The sequence below is a fragment of the Cervus canadensis genome, chromosome 1 (genome assembly GCF_019320065.1).
Source record: "Cervus canadensis isolate Bull #8, Minnesota chromosome 1, ASM1932006v1, whole genome shotgun sequence".
Taxonomy (NCBI): domain Eukaryota; kingdom Metazoa; phylum Chordata; class Mammalia; order Artiodactyla; family Cervidae; genus Cervus; species Cervus canadensis.
The window spans coordinates 54,590,254-54,609,674 of record NC_057386.1 but is presented as its reverse complement, the minus strand read 5'-3'; the positions used below and the strand labels follow the sequence as shown (position 1 = coordinate 54,609,674).

At 37.8% G+C, this 19,421-nt stretch overlaps 1 protein-coding gene and 1 non-coding gene across 7 annotated transcripts in view; one reads left to right on the top strand and one right to left on the bottom strand.

The window, feature by feature from the left end:
* Positions 1-19,421, top strand: part of STXBP4 (syntaxin binding protein 4) — a 92,068-nt gene that overhangs the window by 8,994 nt on the left and 63,653 nt on the right. For all 6 annotated transcript variants that reach the window (XM_043483703.1, XM_043483680.1, XM_043483670.1 and 3 more), the window contains exons 3-5: positions 10,307-10,423; positions 11,231-11,280; positions 13,053-13,186. In XM_043483703.1, the coding sequence (XP_043339638.1) occupies positions 10,307-10,423; positions 11,231-11,280; positions 13,053-13,186 (301 nt within the window). The remainder of the gene's footprint in view (positions 1-10,306; positions 10,424-11,230; positions 11,281-13,052; positions 13,187-19,421) is intronic.
* LOC122425154 lies at positions 7,923-8,026 on the bottom strand. Its single transcript, XR_006264726.1, has one exon. It is a non-coding gene; the product is annotated as a U6 spliceosomal RNA (small nuclear RNA).

Here is a 19,421-nt window from a genome sequence, read left to right as displayed (position 1 = left end):
GTTATTTGCTATTCTCTATTTCAGCTCCTAGCTGAAAAACATTTTTGTCCTAAGTTTTGTGGTAATATAATTAATTCAGTTCTCTTTTTTAGCATAATGGTGTCTCATGCCATTCAGAGGAACAAAATTTTGTTAAGAGAACAAAATCCTAAACTAAGCCATTAGCCCATGTCTGAGAATAATCTTTTTTTTTTCCCAAAGAGATGTTAGACATGAACATCGCAACATTTTCCAAACCCAGTACCAGTGGAGAAAGAGAAGGAAACTTTTTTTTATTTGCTTGAGATTGCTTGAAGAGAAACTGACCAAAACATCACAGAATTCAGATTCAGATATTCACTTTTAAAACAGATTGTTTGTATAACAATAAATATTTTTCTTACAGGTTTTCCCTTACATTATCTCTATGTTTACTTATCTCCCTCTTTATTTATTTTTTCCTTCAGCTTAAGAAATAAAAATTTACCAATATGTTTGAAGACCCACAGTGTCCCTTTCCAATTTCATCCCATAAAACCACTTTCCTAGATTTAATCTTCACCATTTTCTTGATTATTTTACTACCTGTGTATATATATCCCTTAGTCTTCACTGATGGCTCGGACAATAAGGAATCCACCCACAATGCAGGAGACCTGGGTTTGATCCCTGGGTCAGGAAGATCCCCAGCAGAAGAGAATGGCTACCCACTCCAGTATTCTTGCCTGGGGAATCCCATGGACAGAGGAGCCTGGTGGGATACAGTCCATGGGGTCTCAAAGAGTCAGACACGACTGAGCACTTAAGCATGCACGCACATATCCCTCAACAATATATTGTTGAATTTTGCCTGTTTGTCAACTTTATATGAGTAGAAAACATATTACTTTTATTATTCTGACTTGTGTTTTTTCACTCAAAAATATGATCAGCTTTACTGATTACAATTAGGCAATGCCAATTGTGTTTGAAAGTATTTAAACTGATCTTAACTCTGTGTTCAATGACATCAGATGGTTAAGATGGTTAGCTTGAAATGAGTCATGGTGAGATTATTTACACCACCAAATGCAATAAACCAGGGCTTTGCCTCTTGTCCCAGATAGCCAGTTGAGCTAATATTTATGCATTTATTAGGTTTTTGTGTTTCTCTGTGAAATGTTTCTTCTTATTTTTGATGTTGTAAAAATCTTCATGTAAATTTATGCTTGCCTTTACACCCTAAGGTGAAATGAACAGGTGTTGTTTTCATGTAATCCAACTTATCGGTCTTTTCCTTCATGTGTCTTTCTAGAAGTCCTTCCATTCTCAAAAATGTTTTTATATTTGTCTCTAAAAAGTTTCTAAAATTTGATCCTCTGTCATGGTTTTATGTCATTGTATGAGATAGGGGTCCATTTCATTCTTTCGTTCTTTTTCTAAATGAATGATAAACTATCCAGCTGCTTTCATTCAAAAGCCTCTTTTACTCTAAATCTTGATCTGATGACCCTGTCTAGTTCTTTTTCTTTACATGTGTGGTAGCTACATAATCCTTTGATCTTTTATGTGTATTTTAGACTCAGATTATAAATTCCATCAAAAGAAATAAATACCAATGTAGTTTTTACTGGAATGCATTAAATATATAGATTAATTTGGGGGGAATTTGCATATTTATAATTGCACCTTGATTCATAAACATCATTGAGGAACAGAAAGGTTAATTGCATGTGGCCAGAGGATCTAGTCTATAGATAACAACTCCAGAATTTATTGATGATTGCTTCACGGTTTACTGTATGGCCAGTGTTTACAAATATTCAGAGTGAGCTTGAAAAGAATTCTGCAGTCATTTCATGTATTGTTTTATAGAGTCCACTAGATCATTATCATTAATTGTGGGGTACAGTTCTTCTCCAGTAATATTAATTTCTTTCTTAGGGAATAGATTAAAATTTCCCTTGTGATTTCTTTTCTAAATTTTCTTTATATATTTTGAAGTAATGCTTTTAGTTGCGTACAAGCTTGGAATCACATTATCATCCTTTTATGAAAATGCTGTGACTCTTCACTCTAGCAATCTTCCTTCTCCCTTAATGCTTATTTTTGATTGATTTTAAAATAGTTACACCAGCTTTATTTTAGTATTTACCTATGTATATTTTTCCATCCTTTTACTTTCAACTTTTCAGTGTCCTTATATTAAGTTCAGTTCAGTTCACTTCAGTCACACAGTCATGTCTGACTCTTTGCAACCGCTTGGACTACAGCACGCCAGGCCTCCCTGTCCATCAGTAACACCTGGAGCTTGCTCAAACTCATGTACATCAAGTCGGTGCTGCCATCCAACCATCTCATCCTCTGTTGTCCCCTTCTCCTCCCTCCTTCAATCTTTCCCAGCATCAGGGTCTCTTCCAAAGAGTTATTTCTTCATTTAAGGGTCCCAGAGTATTGGAACTTCAGCTTCAGCATCAGTCCTTTCAGTGAATATTCAGGACTGATTTCCTTTAGGATGGACTAGTTTGATCTCCTTGTTGTCCAAGGGACTCTCAAGAGTCTTCTCCAACACCACAGTTCAAAGCCATCAATTCTTCGGTGCTCAGCTTTCTTTATAGTCCAACTTTTACATCCATACATGACTACTGGAAAAACCATAGCTTTGACTAGATGAACCTTTGTTGGCAAAGTAATGTCTCTGCTTTTTAATATGCTGTCTAGGTTGGTCATAACTTTTCTTCCAAGGAGCAGGTGTCTTTTAATTTCATGGCTGCAGTCACCATCTGCAGTGATTTTGGAGCCCAAGAAAATAAAGTCTGTCACGGTTTCCATTGTTTCCCCATCTATTTGTCATGAAGTGATGGGACCAGATACCGTTATCTTAGTTTTCTTAATGTTGAGCGTTAAGCCAACTTTTTCACCCTCTTTCACTTTCATCAAGAGGCTCTTTAGTTCTTCTTCACTTTCTGCCATAAGAGTGGTGTCATCTGCATATCTGAGGTTATTTCTATTTCTCCCGGCAATCTTAATTCCACTTGTGCTTCCTCCAGCCCAGTGTTTTTCATGATGTACTCTGCATATAAGTTAAATAAGCAGGGTGACAATATACAGCCTTGGCGTACTCATTTCCCAATTTGGAACCAGTCTGTCGTTCCATATCCAGTTCTAACTTGCTTCCTGACCTGCATACAGATTTCTCAGGAGGCAAATCAGGTATTCTGGTATTCCCATCTCTTGAAGAATTTTCCACAGTTTGTTGTGATCCACACGGTCAAGGATTTGATATAGCCAATAAAGCAGAAGCAGATGTTTTTATGGAACTCTCTTGGTTTTTCAATGATCCAATGGATGTTGGCAATTTGGTCTCTGGTTTCTCTGCCTTTTCTAAATCCAGCTTGAACATCTGGAAGTTCATGGATCACATACTGTTGAAGCCTCACTTGGAGGATTTTGAGCATTACTTTGCTAGCATGTGAGATGAGTGCAATTTGTGGTAGTTTGAACATTCTTTGGCATTGCCTTTCTTTGGGATTGGAATGAAAACTGACCTTTCCCAGTCTGGTGGTCACTGCTGAGTTTTCCAAATTTGCTGACATATTAAATGCAGCACTTTCACAGCATCATCTTTTAGGATTTGAAAGAGCTCAACTGGAATTCCATCACCTCCACTAGCTTTGCTTGTAGTGATGCTTCACTTGACTTTGCATTCCTGGATATCTGGCTCTAGGTGAGTGATCACACCATCATGATTATCTGGGTCATGAAGATCATTTTTGTGTAGGTCTTCTGTGTATTCTTGCGACCTCTTCTTAATATCTTCTGCTTGTGTCCATACCATTTCTGTCCTTTATTGGGCCCATCTTTGCATGAAATGTTCCCTTGGTATCTCTCATTTTCTTGAAGAGATCTCTATAGTCTTTCCCACTGTATTGTTTTCCTCTGTTTCTTTGCAATGATTGCTGAGGAAGGCTTTCTTATCTCTCCTTGCTATTCTTTGGAACTCTGCATTCAAATGGGAATATCTTTCCTTTTCTCCTTTGCCTTTAGCTTCTCTTCTTTTCTCTGCTATTTGTAAGGCCTCATCAGACAACCATTTTGCTTTTTTGCATTTCTTTTTCTTGGGATAGTCTTGATCCCTGTCTCCTGTACAATGTCAGAAATGTCCATAGCTCTTCAGGCACTCTGTCTATCAGATATAATCCCTTGAATCTGTTTCACACTTCCACTGTATAATCGTAAGGGATTTGATTTAGGTCATACCTGAAAGGGCTAGTGGTTTTCCCTACATTCTTCAATTTAAGCCTGAATTTTGCAATAAGGAGTTCATGATCTGAGCCATAGTCAACTCCTGGTCTTGTTTTTGCTGACTGCATAGAGCTTCTCCATCTTTGGCTGCAAAGAACATAATCAGTCTGATTTCGGTATTGACCATCTGGTGATGTCCATGTGTAGTCTTCTCTTGTGTTGTTGGAAGAGGGTGTTTGTTATTTCTCTTGGCAAAACTCTATTAGCCTTATCTATCCAAAACTCTATTAGTCCTTATATTATCTATTGATTAGATTGGCTGCATCAGGTTCTAGTTGTGTCATGCAGAAGCTTTCGTTGTGGTGCATGCACTCTGTAGTTGTGGCACACAGACTCGGTAGTTACGGCACACGGGCTTCAGTAATTGCCACTTACAGCCCGTATGGAGCACGGGCTTAGTTACTCCATAGCATATGGGATCTTCGTTCTCCAAGGGATCGAACCTGCACCTCCTGCATTGCAAGGCGGATTTTGACCAGTGGACCAGCAGGGAAGTACCTGTCCTTATATTTTAATTGTGTCTATGGTAAACAACAGGTAATTGGATTTTTTTCCCAGTTTACTAATTTTTGACCTTTAATTGGAAAGATCTTTCCATGTACATTCTTACTCACTAGTGTACGTGGCTTAATTTCTGCCCTTTATTTTCTGCGTTTTATTTGTCCCATGTTTTCTGGTTGTCATTTCTTACCTCCCTCTAGCCCCTTTTTTTTGGATTGGGTCAGATTTTTCCTGTGTTCCCCCACTCCCATTTAACTTGTTTCACTATGCTGCTTCCACTTTCAGGTGGCTCAGATGGTAATCCACCTGCAATGTGGGAGATCTGGGTTCGATCCCTGCATTGGGAAGATCCCCTGGTGAAGGGAGTGGCTACTCACTCCAGTATTCCGGCCTGGAGAATTCCATGGACTGTATAGTCCATAGGGTCTCAAAGAGTTGGACACAACTCAGCAACTTTCACTTTCTTGCTGGTTTAGAAGTTAGACACTTGGTTTCTAGTTTTAATGATTATCTTGTAATAGAAATGTTAGCATTTTATTGTAACTTAAATTATAAAACTAATCACTGTCTTTCTACTTCTAAATACTGTAAGAACTTTACTACAAATCCAATAGTCTCTTTCTATTTAATTTCTGCTTTGTAAGTGTTTTAGTTATTTCTTGACTTTTAACATCATAAATTAGATATTATTACAATTTCTTTTGTGCTGCCAATCTTTGTTTAGATAGACCTCCATGTTTATCATTTTCTTTTTTCAACATTGTTGCATTTCAAACCTTCTTGCTTGAATTGCTTTCTTTTTTCCTGAAGTACCACATTTAGAAATTCATCTTTCAAAGATAGGATCTGTTGTAATGAAATTTATTTTTGTTTTTTTGGAAACATATTTATTAACTCTTGTTCTTGAAGTGTAGTTTTGCTACATTTAGAGTGTTAAACTGGCATTGAGTGTCTTTAATGTTTTTGTGCCATGGTTGTGATAGCAGGTTTCAGTCTGTTATTTGTTTGCAGTGTGCTGTTTCTTTTTAGGTGACTTTGTTTTAAGTGGTCAGAAGTTTGACTATGGTCAGGCATGTATTGAGCTATTTTAATTTATATGCTTGAGATTCAAGGAATGAGCTTCCTGATCTGCGGAACAGTGTCTTTCACTGTTTCTGAAAATCCTTAAGCTGTTATCCTGACCTATTTCTCTTTCATTATTTCTTGTCTCTCCTATCTAATCTATATTGGATATATGCTAGATCTTCTGGTTATTTTTTCCTTACCTCTTCTCTTTTTGTATTTTCCATTTTTATTTTTCTGCTCTATTATAAGAAGTTTATTTACCTCTGCCTTCCAGTTCACCCATTCTCTCTTCAACTTCTTAATGTGTTGGATAGTAAACACATTAATTGAATTTCTAATTATTACTGCCTTTTTTAAATTAAAGGATACTTTCTTTACAATGCTGTGGTGGTCTCTGCCGGACATTGGCACAAATCAGTCACAGTTATCCATGTGGTCCTGCCCTGCTAAGCCTCCTTCCCCCACCTGTCCACCCCTCTAGGTCATCACAGAGCACCAAGCTGGGCTCCCTGTGCTGTCCAACAGCGTCCTGCTGCTTATCCACATCACACCTGATGGTGCCTACATGTCAGTGCCGCTCGCTCAGCTCACCCTACCTCTGCTTCCCCTGCTGTGTCCTCCAGGCCATTCTCTATGTCTGTCTCCATTGCTCCTCTCTGATTATGCTCTTCGGCACTGTTTTTCTAGACTCCACATACGTACGATATTTGTTTTTCTTTTTGTGACTTCAAACAGTGTAACAGGCTCTAGGTTCATCAGCCTCACTACAGCTGACTCAAATTCTTCCTTTTCATGGCCGAGTAATATTCCATTGTATATGCGTATATGTATGTACATATATATATACATACATACAACTTCTTTACCCGTTTTTCTGTTGTTGGACATCTAGGTTGCTTCCATGTCCTGGCTATTGTAAATAGTGCTGCAGCTGACGTTGGGGTGCCTGTGTCTTTTTGAATTGTAGTTTTCTCAGGATTTATGCTCAGTAGTGAGATTGGTGGGTCATATGGTAAATTTATTCCTAGTTTGTTAAATCTCCATACTATTCTCCATAGTGGCCATATCAATTTAAATTCCCACCAAGAGTGCAATAGGGTTCCCTTTTCTCCACATCACTTGCAGTATTTATTGTTTGTAATTTTTTTGTTGATGGCCATTCTGATTAAAAGACACTGCTTGCTCCTTGGAAGAAAAGCTATGACCAACCCAGACAGCATATTAAAAAGCAGAGACACTTGCCAACAAAGGTCTGTCCAGTCAAAGCTATGGTTTTTCCAGTGGTCATGTATGGATACGAGAGTTGAACTATACAGAAAGCTGAGCGCTGAAGAGTTGATGATTTTGGACTATGGTGTTGGAGAGGACTTGTGAGAGTCCCTTGGACTGCAAGGAGATCCAACCAGTCCATCCTAAAGGAAATCAGTCCAGGGTGTTCATTGGAAGGACTAATGCTGAAGCTGAAACTCCAATACTTTGGCCACCTCATGCGAAGAGTTGACTCATTGGAAAAGACCCTGATGCTGGGAGGGATTGGGGGCAGGAGGAGAAGGGGACAACAGAGGATGAGATGGCTGAATGGCATCACTGACTTGATGGACATGAGTTTGGGTAAACTCTGGGAAGTGGTGATGGACAGAGAAGCCATCCGTGGGGTCACAGAGAGTCAGACACGACTGAGCGACTGAGCTGATGATGATTCTGATTGGTGTGAAGTGATATTGTACTTTTGTTTTGCATTTCTCTAATAATGTGCAGTGTTGAGCATCTTTTCATGTGTTTATTGGCCATCTGTATGTCTTCTTTGGAGAAATGTCGCTTAGGCCTCTTGTCCATTTTTTGATTGGGTTGGTTTTTTTTCTGATATTGAGCTATGTGAGCTGCTTATATATTTTGGAGATTAACCCTTTGTCAGTAGCTTTGTTTGCAATTATTTTCTCCCATTCTTGTCTTGTCTTTTAATCTTGTTTATTATTTTCTTTGCTATGCAAAAGCTTTTAAGTTTAATTAGGTCCCATTTATTTTTGTTTTTATTTCCATTACTCTAGGAGGTGAGTCAAAGAGGATCTTGCTGTGATTTATGTCAAAGAGTGAAAAATATGGAACGCTTCATAAATTTGTGTATCATTCTTGTGTAGGGGCCATGCTAATCTCTGTATCATTCCAATTTTAGTATATGTGCTGCCTAAGTAAGCACTGCATTTTTATTTCTGAGATTGATTTTTTTACTTCATCTGGATCTATTTTGATAGTTTCTTGTCTCTTTATTACAATTTAAATTCTTTCTTAGTTTTTAAAACATATTGAACATCAGTTCAGTTCACTCAGTCGTGTCCGATTCTTTGTGACCCCATGAACTGCAGCACACCAGGCCTCCCTGTCCATCAACAACTCCCAGAGTTTACCCAAACCCATGTCCATTGAGTCAGTGATGCCATCCAACCATCTCATCCTCTGTTGTCCCCTTCTCCTCCTGCCCCCAATCCCTCCCAGCATCAGGGTTTTTTCCACTGAGTCACCTCTTTGCATGAGGTAGCCCAAGTACTGGAGTTTCAGCTTCAGCATCAGTCCTTCCAGTGAACACCCAGGACTGATTTCCTTTAGGATGGACTGGTTGGATCTCCTTGCAGTCCAAGGAACTCTCACGAGTCTTCTCCAACACCACAGTTCAAAAGCATCAATTCTTCTGCACTCAGCGTTCTTTATAGTCCAACTGTAACTATACTCTGTATTCAATCACTTCAGTATCTGCCATCTCTGTAGGTCTGATCCTATAATTTGTCTCCTTCAGCTGACTTTTTATCCATAGTAGATTATTGACTGAGGCCATGAGCTTTTGATACATTAAATGTAGGAATTCTTTGATATCTGAATTTAGAAATTAAGCCACTAAAAATTTTGTGTTTGCTTTTTTTAAACTAAATTTTCAGCTTCTGAATGTACAGACCACATAAGTAATATAAATCCTGATCTCTAACCTGCATGAGTGGGGCACTGGGGTCTACCATTCACCAGAGCCAAAATCAAGAGGTTTGTTTCTCCCTAATTTACCCATTAAAGTTCTCCTGTTTGCCATCTGTGCCTGATGAAACCCCAAACTAGAGGCCACCAATAATCAGCAAATACCCTGAAATAAAATTGTGCTTCACTGTACTCTCACTTCAGTGGGTTCAGTCAGCATTGCTGTTGCACGTCTTCCTGAAATTCCTTTACTGTTCACAGAATCCTTTTACTTCTCCGCCAGCTCAGCTTCGAATTGGGTCATGCTACATTAAATATGTATGTGTATCTTCAGCATGTTGGATGGTGCCACATTAACAGGGGTTTCTGTCAGCATCTGGTAAGCCATGTTGTCCAAAAACAGACACCATAAACTAAAACGTACTTTACTGTAACAGTCAATAGAGTTATATGTGTGTGCTCAGTCACATCCAACTCTTTGCAGCCCCATGGAATGTGGTCTGCCAGGGTCCTCTGTCCATGAATTTTCCAGGCAAGAATACTGGAGTGGGTTGCCATTCCCTACTCCAGGGGATCTTCCAACCCAAGGATCAAACCTGCGTCTCTTGCATCTCTTGTATTGGCAGGCAGATTCCTTACCCCTAGCCCTACTTGGAAAGCCACTTTAGGGTTAGCATAGCTCTATTCCTAAGGTGTGGTCTTACTGTGGTCTCAATTGAGGACCCAGGGTGTTCAGTTAAGTTTCTCTTCTCTAATTGGTCAAACACCAATGACTTACAGCCAAGTGTAAACTTCATAACCTCTGTTTAGCTTACGTTCCACCGTAGTGGGCCAGCCTTTTGATGCCTGGCTATGCACATGCATAGCTTAGAATCCTGCTAAAGACCGAGAGATGCTTAGGTAGTTTCGCAGCTTTTATTTTCTGTAGCTTCCTCTTCTCTTCTACTATGTTCCACAGGTTTAGCCAACTCTAAATTTCAATTTTTGTTTCCTCAGCTCAGTGAAACCCTGTCTTCTTTTTAGACTCTTTCCCTATGCCATGTTTTGCAGCCTTAAGACAAAAGGCCAGTCATGGAGCTTAACTTTCGTGTTTTTAGTCTTTCCAGAATCCTGGTCTTTCACTGCCTGTTGTCCAAAATCTGAAAGCAATTGATTCATATGCTTTTCCTGCTTTATTATTAATATTTTCTTATTGTGAAAAGACTAATAAAGTAATAGTTACTCCCTCCTGTGTGGAAGGAGTAATATATAATCGATTTCTTCGTGTGCCATTTATCAATGTAGTTCCCTTCAACTTCAAATTTGCTTCATTGCTTGCTCTAAAGAAACTGAATTGGAACCCTGACAGCTGGTACAATGTTAAGCTTTGTCAGTAAAGTTATATGTAGCTTATATTATAAAATTTGCAGTATCCCTGTGAAGTTTAACTTTTAAAAATATTGCAATTAGTTAAGTGCCCCTCCAGATCAAAAGATATATACAATAAGAGAGAATTCCTTTTGATATTTCTGTCCAGGAAAGTGTTCAGGAGTTAAGAAAGAGGATCACAGTACTGGACTGCCAATTGCGAAAATCAGAAATGGCTCGGAAAACTTTCGAGGCATCCACTGAAAAGCTTCTCCATTTTGTAGAGGTAAATTTTCCTGTTACATCACTTTATGTCCATTTTTAAGAAATGTGTAGACCACTGACATATAGATAAATGTCATGGTGTTTGTGGCTAGTGAAATCTTCCCTGGGCTCAAAACAGCAATGCTGACTTCAGTTCACTTCAGTCCCTTAGTCGTGTCCGACTCTTTGTGACCCCATGGACAGCTGCACACCAGGCCTCCCTGTCCATAACCAACTTCTGGAGCTTACTCAAACTCATGTCCATCGAGTCGGTGATGTCATACAATCATCTCATCCTCTGTCGTCCCCTTCTCCTCCTGCCTTCAGTCTTTCCCAGCCTCAGGGTCTTTCCCAGTGAGTCAGTTCTTCGCATCAGGTGGCCAAAGTACTGGAGTTTCAACTTCAGCATCAGTCCTTCTAATGAATATTCAGGACTGATTTCCTTTTGAATCGACTGGTTTGATCTCCTTGCAGTCCAGGGGACTCTCAAGATTTTAAATTGCTTAGATAATGAAAAGACTAACTAACATACAGATTAAGAGAAATGATTGAGATAGAGTTATATGATCCTTAATATATGTTTTAATGAAAACTTTCTTAAAACTTTTGATACTAAATAAACATTAGTTGATAAATATCCTTACAGAAATATGTCTATGTATTATAATTCTGAGAATTGTATGTTAATGTAACTGATTTTTCTATATATAACAAAAATATCTTTCTAATAATATAGGTGGAAGGGTTATAAATATTATTTAAACAAGAAAAAACATTTTAAAAAGCTATCAAAGTTACATATTGCCTTTACTGTTTTGTTTGTCTCTAGGCTATTCAAGATGTATTTTCTGATAATTCTGCACCTTTGTCAAATTTAAGGTAAGAAAATTCAAGTGCTTTCATCTGATACTTGTGGCTAAAATGCTAAAATCTGTTATAGCCTGGAGATAGTCAAAGAAATTTTTGCCTTTTATCAAGGATGCTACTAGCAATATACTTCTACTTCTAGCAACATGTGCTTGAAGAAACACAGGAAAACTCTACCCTTTACTGTGAAAGTAGCAGTTCAGTAAACAAAGAGGATTCATTGTATTTTAGGTTTCCACATAGCATTTTTGAATTTAGAAAAACACCTATGGTGGTATACCTTTTAACTGATTTTACTGTAATATTTCTTCAAGTGAAATCTGATGTTTTATTGTTGTCTGTGCTGCTTTTGGGACTTCCAGCAGCAGAGATAACGATGAAAACATTAGATTTCACTGCTTCTGGTGCTGCTTATGGGGCTTCCCTGGTGGCTCAGCTTTAAAGAATCCTCCTGCCAATGCAGAAGGCTCAAGTTCGATCCCTGGGTCAGGAAGATACCCTGGTGAAGGAAATAGCAACCCACTCCAGTATTCTTGCCTGAGGAATCCTGAGGACAGAGGAGCCTGGTAGGCTACGGTCCATGGGGTCACAAAAGAGTTGGACACAACTTAGTGACTAAACAACAACAATAGCAACATACTGCTTATGATGTAAGATAATTATGTGTATTCCATGATGATTATTTTCAGTAAAGATGTTAAAATACTCAGCAATTAGATTCTCCTCTTATGGTTTAGACATGACCCCGACTTCTACCACCCAAGGTTTCATTGTGGCCTTGAATAATAATTCAAAAGTTTTGGTATTAAAAATGACCTTTTAAAAGCCAGTCTGCTCTTGCAGATTCATGGAACAAAGGTAACTTTAAAAAGCAACGTTAATATATATATAACTGAATCACTTTGCTTTATACCTGGAAGTTATTCAATATTGTAAATCAACTTTATATCAATTAAAAAAAAAAAAAAAAAACCCTTAAGCAGCTTTTACCACAGCTTGAAAAGTTAAACAGGAGTAAAATTTGGCTCAGTCTTTTTAATACACTGTATCTTCTGTAGTGGATATTGGCCTTGGTATTCTACACAGAAAGGCTCTGTATTTGAATTTGAAAGTTAATGCTTTATTTTTTCCTTGTGAATTAATACTGTCTTGTCTAGGAAGATGGATTATAAGTAATGATGCCTTTGTCGTCAGTTTAAAATTGTCTCTTTTCAAGTAAAAGTTTAAACATAATGGTAAAAGTAAAACCTTGCATTTTAATTATATCAGAATGCATGCATTTCAGGTGAAATTTGCATTTTTTAAAAGTGGTATAAACGCTCTAGGCTGTTTTAGATTTAGGGACAGCAAATGGAAGAGATAATTTAAGAGATAATTTCAGGAGCAAATTTAGTGGTAGAATTTATATTTAATACTACTAGAAATAGTAGTAAATGTCTATTTAATGAATTTATGTTTAAGTGTTTAATTTAAATGCCTGTAAGACTAAATAAAAGGCTACATCATGTAATCCAAACAATGATTTAGGAGGAGCTGTCCTTCTATTCCTTTTCCTTACACATAAAGTCAACCTAATATTTTAAATATTTTTATTTATTATGTATTAAAGAATTGAAAATAAGTATTATTTTGTGAGCATCATTTCAGTTTATGACTATAAGAATACAGTGTTGTCAGAAATCAGAAATTTTGTACAATTTTATAACTAATAAGAATTCAGATTTAGCAAAGATAGATATTCTTCATTATGTAATAAGTTCAGCTTTATTTTCTTGCCCTCCTAGTGAAAGAAGAGCTCTGTTAGCTTCCCAGACGTCCCTCACGCCATTGGGAAAGAATGGACACAACATCCCGGCAACACTGGCACTTGAGTCTAAGGAACTTGTTAAATCTGTCCGTGCCATACTTGATATGGATTGTAAGTTTTCTATACGTTTTCACTCTTTTAATAATCACTTATTTAGCAAAACAAAAGAAGAAAATTTCACATTTGATCATTTGCTCTTGTGAAATGTATTGGTTTGTCTATGATGAAATTGATAGCTTATCAATAAAAACCTTAAAAGGTTTAATGCAGCCAGTTGTAGGAGGAGAATATTTGTTTTGTTTTAAATGCTTAAAATGACTTCCAACAGAAGATAGCTGATTAAGACTTTTTTTTTACCTCTACTTCCATCTAAAGTCTCTTTGAAATGGTATAATAAATTCTAAAAATAAATCCACAATAGCACTGGAGACCTGGAAGGGTGGCATCAACCTTGAGGAATTTTTTAATAGTATAAAACAGATGGAATGAGATTGAAGGTAAGGCCCAACTGAGCAGAAGACCCTAGAACACAATAAAGATGAATGACAAGGTTGCCGAAACATTAAATATAACTGTGAAACCCCCCGGATCACAACCAGAGAAAATTGGGAACAAACCTTGGGGCAGTCAGCAGGGTAATTAATTAAAGGGCTGTAGAAGAGCTGAACCAGTTCCCTGCTCTTCAGAGCTGAGGAACACTCTCTCAAGGAACTGCATGTTCTGTCACTGGACACCTCCAATGCTCTCAGTGACCTCCCCGCTGACAGGGAGATCCTTGGGGAAAGCTTCAATGATTGGGCATTTCCATCCTTCCCTCTTCCTATCTCCAGGCACTTTTTTCCCCAACATATATTTGAACTTCCTTTTTATTGTTTGTTTTCTGTCTCTTTCCTTGATGTCAGTCTGTCCACCAGTTGTCTTTGTACTGGCCTTTTACATTCTACTATTCCTCTAGTTTGTACTCATAATCTCTATGCTAGGGACCAGATACAGACACACACACACACACACACACACACACACACGTAGCAAAAGTCTATGTTAATATACTAAAGAATTACAAAAATTTACAAAATAGAAGTCTGTTTTAATCAAGTATTAAAATAGTAAGTAAATCGAATATTAAAGTAGTAAGTCATCTACTACCCAGGACTTAAAGTCCTGGGTAGTAGATGACTTGATTTAGTAAATAGGTAGTATTCAAGACTCTTCCTTTAAAGTAACATTTGACTTTAAAACAATGCTATAGAGGATTGGAATCCATGCTTCTAAGAGTATCTGCTAAATTCTTGCAGTGAGCATTTTTTTATAATTTTGTATAACCTATTACATTTCTTTAAATTAGATATATTTTAGAAACCCTGTAAAAGCTCTTTATGTAAAGAAATTCTGTGTTTCTAGAGGGGATGAAAATAACCACTACTAATGTATTATGTGTAAGATCAGAATTTTATGTCAGACCTTTTTAAGTGAGGGTGGCAACAGCAGAGAAAAACACCTTCACAGACATAGCCCTGTGGACATTGCAGTTATTCATTTTAATTACCTTGCTGCCATTAACCTTTGTATTTGTCAAACATGATTATTCAAAGAAATTTTTTGAAGTTCAGCAGAACTTCTTTAGAAGAAAAGGAAAGAATTACATCTACACTTTTTATCTGTTAATAAGATTATACCTACTCTGCTGTTTAAAACTAATAAATAGTTTCTATGTTGTCTTCTTATTTAGAAACACAGTTGCTAATGTTTGCATATGTCCCAGCACTTTTGTAATTATATATGACTTATCTTTTTTTTTTAATGGCTTATCTTTTAAGTGTGATAATTCAGATAAACCCAGCTCATTTTTCTTTCTCTTTAAGCAGTAGCTTTTTCTATCTGTAATGCAAAGGAGAAAATCACTATCAGGAGGTAGATAATTCAGCTTCTCCACTTCATTTCCTTTGTCCTAGCTATCTGATTATTTCAAATTACAGTTTGAAATTTTCATTTGGGTAATTCTGTCCACTTTCTTGTTAATTTAAGTACACTCCAGGACGTTATACTATGGAATTTCCTTAGAAATTAAATTAAGATTTCTTAGGTCTTATAATTTAAAAGGCAGTCTCTAAGGAATGTCTAGAGGACAGTTCCAAACCATTTTTGGATCTTGTACTCCACTGAAATTTGATGAAAGTCCTCTTCCCAGAAATGTGCAATTGAACACATTTTTTCATCCATTATGAATGTGTTTATGAATCCCAACTTAAGAACCCCTCATGTAGAATTACAGGGAACACAAATGCTCTCTAGAGCATTGCAAACATGGCCATCCACCTGTCCAAAAAATACCTCTAGCAGTGGAGAAGTCTGTGACTCACAGAGGCAGCCAGGAGTTCAGTAGCACTTGGAATCCCTGTAAACAGTGTACCTCAGAATCGCGGTGTCTCCTCAGGGTGCCTCAGAGAGCCTCTCAGTCTGTCAGCCAGCCTAGTAGGCAAGTTAAGTAAGCTCTGGCCTGTTTCCTCCTGTGAAAGGCAGACACCATAATGTCTCAAGGGGCAGGATCGAAGAATTACACAAGATACATGTCAAGAACCTGATAGTATAAGATGTTCCATAAATGGGTGTTACTGTCACTGGTACCACATTATTATTTAAAGTAATTAATTTAAATAATTAATACTTTTTCTCTATGGTAATTATTAAGTAATTTTCTAAAGCTTCATTCAACTTGGATACATTTGAAAATGTGATAGATGAGAGCTTTTCTTAATATATAACATTTAATGTTATTATTGATTTTGAGTTAGAATGTAATCATCACAGGAAACTGCGGTTACGTGTCTGAACTGGCGTCTTATCTTTCAGTTGTTTGTTGCTAACCATAAGGAAGCTTAGATCGGCTCAGTTCTCTTCACCTTCAGTGAGACAGCATGTAGACGTAATAAACATTTCCAATAAGTACTGGAACCCCTGGAGGTCTCTACATTGCTCTCCATCAATATTTACATGGTCGGTCTTGTGATGCTTTAGTGTAATCTTTATTTGAAATAACTACATCTTTTAAAGTGTAATCTTTGTTTGATTGACATTTAAGTTAACAAAATTTTATAACAAAAGCAGGAAGAAGCAGTTCTAGTTAAGAAAAATGCACATTAAAGCAGTATCTGTCTGGGTATCTAATAGGAGGTCTTTTATAAAAAGAGAAGTTGTTGACTTCACTGGTAAAGTGACAGCATAAGCACAGGCTTCTACCTTCCTTCCCATGGAAATGATAAATGGAATGGAAAAATAGGGGGGAGTCTTCAAAGCAGGTACAGGCAAATCCCCAAAGCTTGTCAATATAGGACAAGTAGAACTGCATAGAAGAGAAGAATGAAGGTCTATCTTGTTACTCTGTCTGCTGAATAACAGTTGCAATTTTGGGGGTGACTGGAGGGAACCCTTGCCGGAGGACACTCCTTAATGCATTCTAATCTGAAGGGGTAATGAATACAGAGACTGGCTAGACGTAGACAGACTCTTTTTACTCTAATATTGTGGTGAGTCAGTGTCATTTGGTGAAATCCTCAGGGTCTAGGTAGATTCCGTGTCAAGCAGAAGGTCAGTGGGGCTTGGTCCGTTAGGCAGCCTAGATACCGGTTAGACCTGACACACATTGGATCACACAAGAGATGTGTGTAAAGAAATAAATGCAAAGGGAACCTGACACCACAGGCCACAATGCTCTGCACAGCTGTCTCTGGTCCTGGCTCATGACCCACTCCCCTCAGACTGCTGCATTGTCCTCATACCTGCACTGCAAGTGCACATGGGCCAGCCTCCAACCTGAGCTTAGATCGAAACTTCAACAACAACTTGGTTGAGTGTCAGAGCACCCAAGGGTCCACACTTTCTTGAAAAGGTCAAAAACCAATTCTGAGTAAAGAGCTCTCTACATTCAAGACTTGTATAAAGAGACACTCGTTCATTCAATTCATTCAAGTTCTTATAAACAAATATGTATATGTATCAGTTCAGTTTAGTCACTCAGTCGTATCTGACTCTTTGCGACCCCATGGACTGCAGCACGCCAGACCTCCCTGTCCATCACCAACTCCCGGAGTTTACTCAAACTCATGTCCATCAAGTCAGTGATGCCATCCAACCATCTCATTCTCTGTCATCCCCTTCTCCTCCTGCCGTCAATCTTTCCCAGCATCAGGGTCTTTTCCAATGAGTCAGTTCTTTGCATCAGGTGGCCAGAGTATTAGGGTTTCACCTTCAGCATCAGTCCTTGCAATGAATATTCAGGACTGGTTTCCTTTAGGATGGACTGGTTTGATCCCCTGCAGTCCAAGGGCCTCTCAAGAGTCTTCTCCAAAAACACTGTTCAAAAGCATCAATTCTTCAGTGCTCTGCTTTCTTTATAGTCCAACTCTCACATCCATACATGACCACTGGAAAAAAACCGTAGCCTTGACTAGATGGACCTTTGTTGGCAAAGTAATGTCTGCTTTTTAATATACTATCTAGGTTGGTCATAACTTTCCTTTTTAATTTCATGGCTGCAATCACCATCTGCAGTGATTTTGGAGCCCAAAAACATAAAGTCTGACACTGTTTCCACTGTTTCCCCATCTATTTGCCATGAAGTGATGGGACCAGATGCCATGATCTTAGTTTTCTGAATGTTAAGCTTTAAGCTAACTTTTTCTCTCTCCTCTTTCACTTTCATCAAGAGGCTTTTTAGTTCCTCTTCACTTTCTGTCATAAGGGTGGTGTCATCTGCATATCCGAGGTTATTTATATTTCTCCCGGAAATCTTGATTCCAGCTTGTGCTTCTTCCAGCCCAGTGTTTCTCATGATGTACTCTGCATAGAAGTTAAATAAGCAGGGTGACAATATACAGCCTTGACGTACTCCTTTTCCTATTTGGAACCAGTCTGTTGTTCCATGTCCAGTTCTAACTGTTGCTTCCTGACCTGCATGTAGGTTTGTCAAGGGGCAGGTCAGGTGGTCTGGTATTCTCATCTCTTTCAGAATTTTCCACAGTTTATTGTGGTCCACACAGTCAAAGGGTTTGGCATAATCAATAAAGCAGAAGTAGATGTTTTTCTGGAACTCTCTTGCTTTTTCGATTATCTGATGGATATTGGCAATTTGATCTGTTTCCCCCACAGTCAGTCTCTCCCATCAGGAAGCTTCCATAAGCCTCTTATCCTTCTCCATCAGAAGGCAGACAGAATGAAAACCACAATCACAGAAAGCTAATCAAAGTGATCACATGAACCACAGCTTTGTCTGACTCAATGAAGCTATGAACCACTCCATGTAGAGCCACCCAAGACAGATCATGGTGGAGAGTTCTGACAAAACGTGCTCCACTGGAGAAGGAAACGACAAACCACTTCAGCATTCTTGCCTTGAGAAACCCACGAACAGTTGAATAGTATTATATGTATACATAGAAATATTTGATTATGAAAAAGTCCACTGTCAAGAAAATAAGAGGTAGCTGTTGAGATTCAAGATGATAGGGTGGTCTCATTTGAAAACCTCCCCATCCTGTTCCTACACTTAGAAATGATGTTTAAAATTGTGTGTGTTCAAAAGATAAAAACCATGAAAGGAATGCCTCCCTGCACCAAAAAACAGAAGGTAAAACTATAATCATAACTGTGGAGTCTTAGGCTTCTGAGACCAGTAGGATTAATATGGGCAGATGGAGCAAAGGTGCAAACACCCCTGAGGACCCAAATGATGCCAGAGCAAATGAAGCAAGGTGCAGGAACATTTCCATAGAAAATACACTTCTTTTTTCAAGTCACTTACATATTAGGTATTTTTTTTTTTTCATCTTTTCAATTTAGGAGCCACCTGGGCCTGCCACCAATTGAAGTTGAAAGTAAATATTTTCACCCACTATAGATGGGAATATAAGTTTGCACAACATTTTGGGAGTCTGTTTTGTAGTATATATTAAGACCTTTTAAAATGTCTATTTGAAAATAAAAATGTTTTAATGATCATATATTTTAACCCAATAATCCCACCTGTTGGTATTTTTGCAAAGAAAACAATGAGTGATGTACATAAAAATGTGTATACAAGTACTTTCATCATGGCATTTCTTATAACAGCAGAAATATGAATGTTCAACTGTTGAGTAATTATATAGTTTTTACTCAACCCATTGAAAATAAGGATGAATTTTCCCCTACCAAGCAATGACTATCTAACAACACATATTTGTTTATGTAAGACTCCTGACACAATTTAGGTATTTCTGTCTGAAATTAACAGTATTCTGACTTTTAAAATTAGAATGTCAGTAATGGCTGCTTTTTGTCTTTATTTTCTGATGCTAACTATAAGTTATTT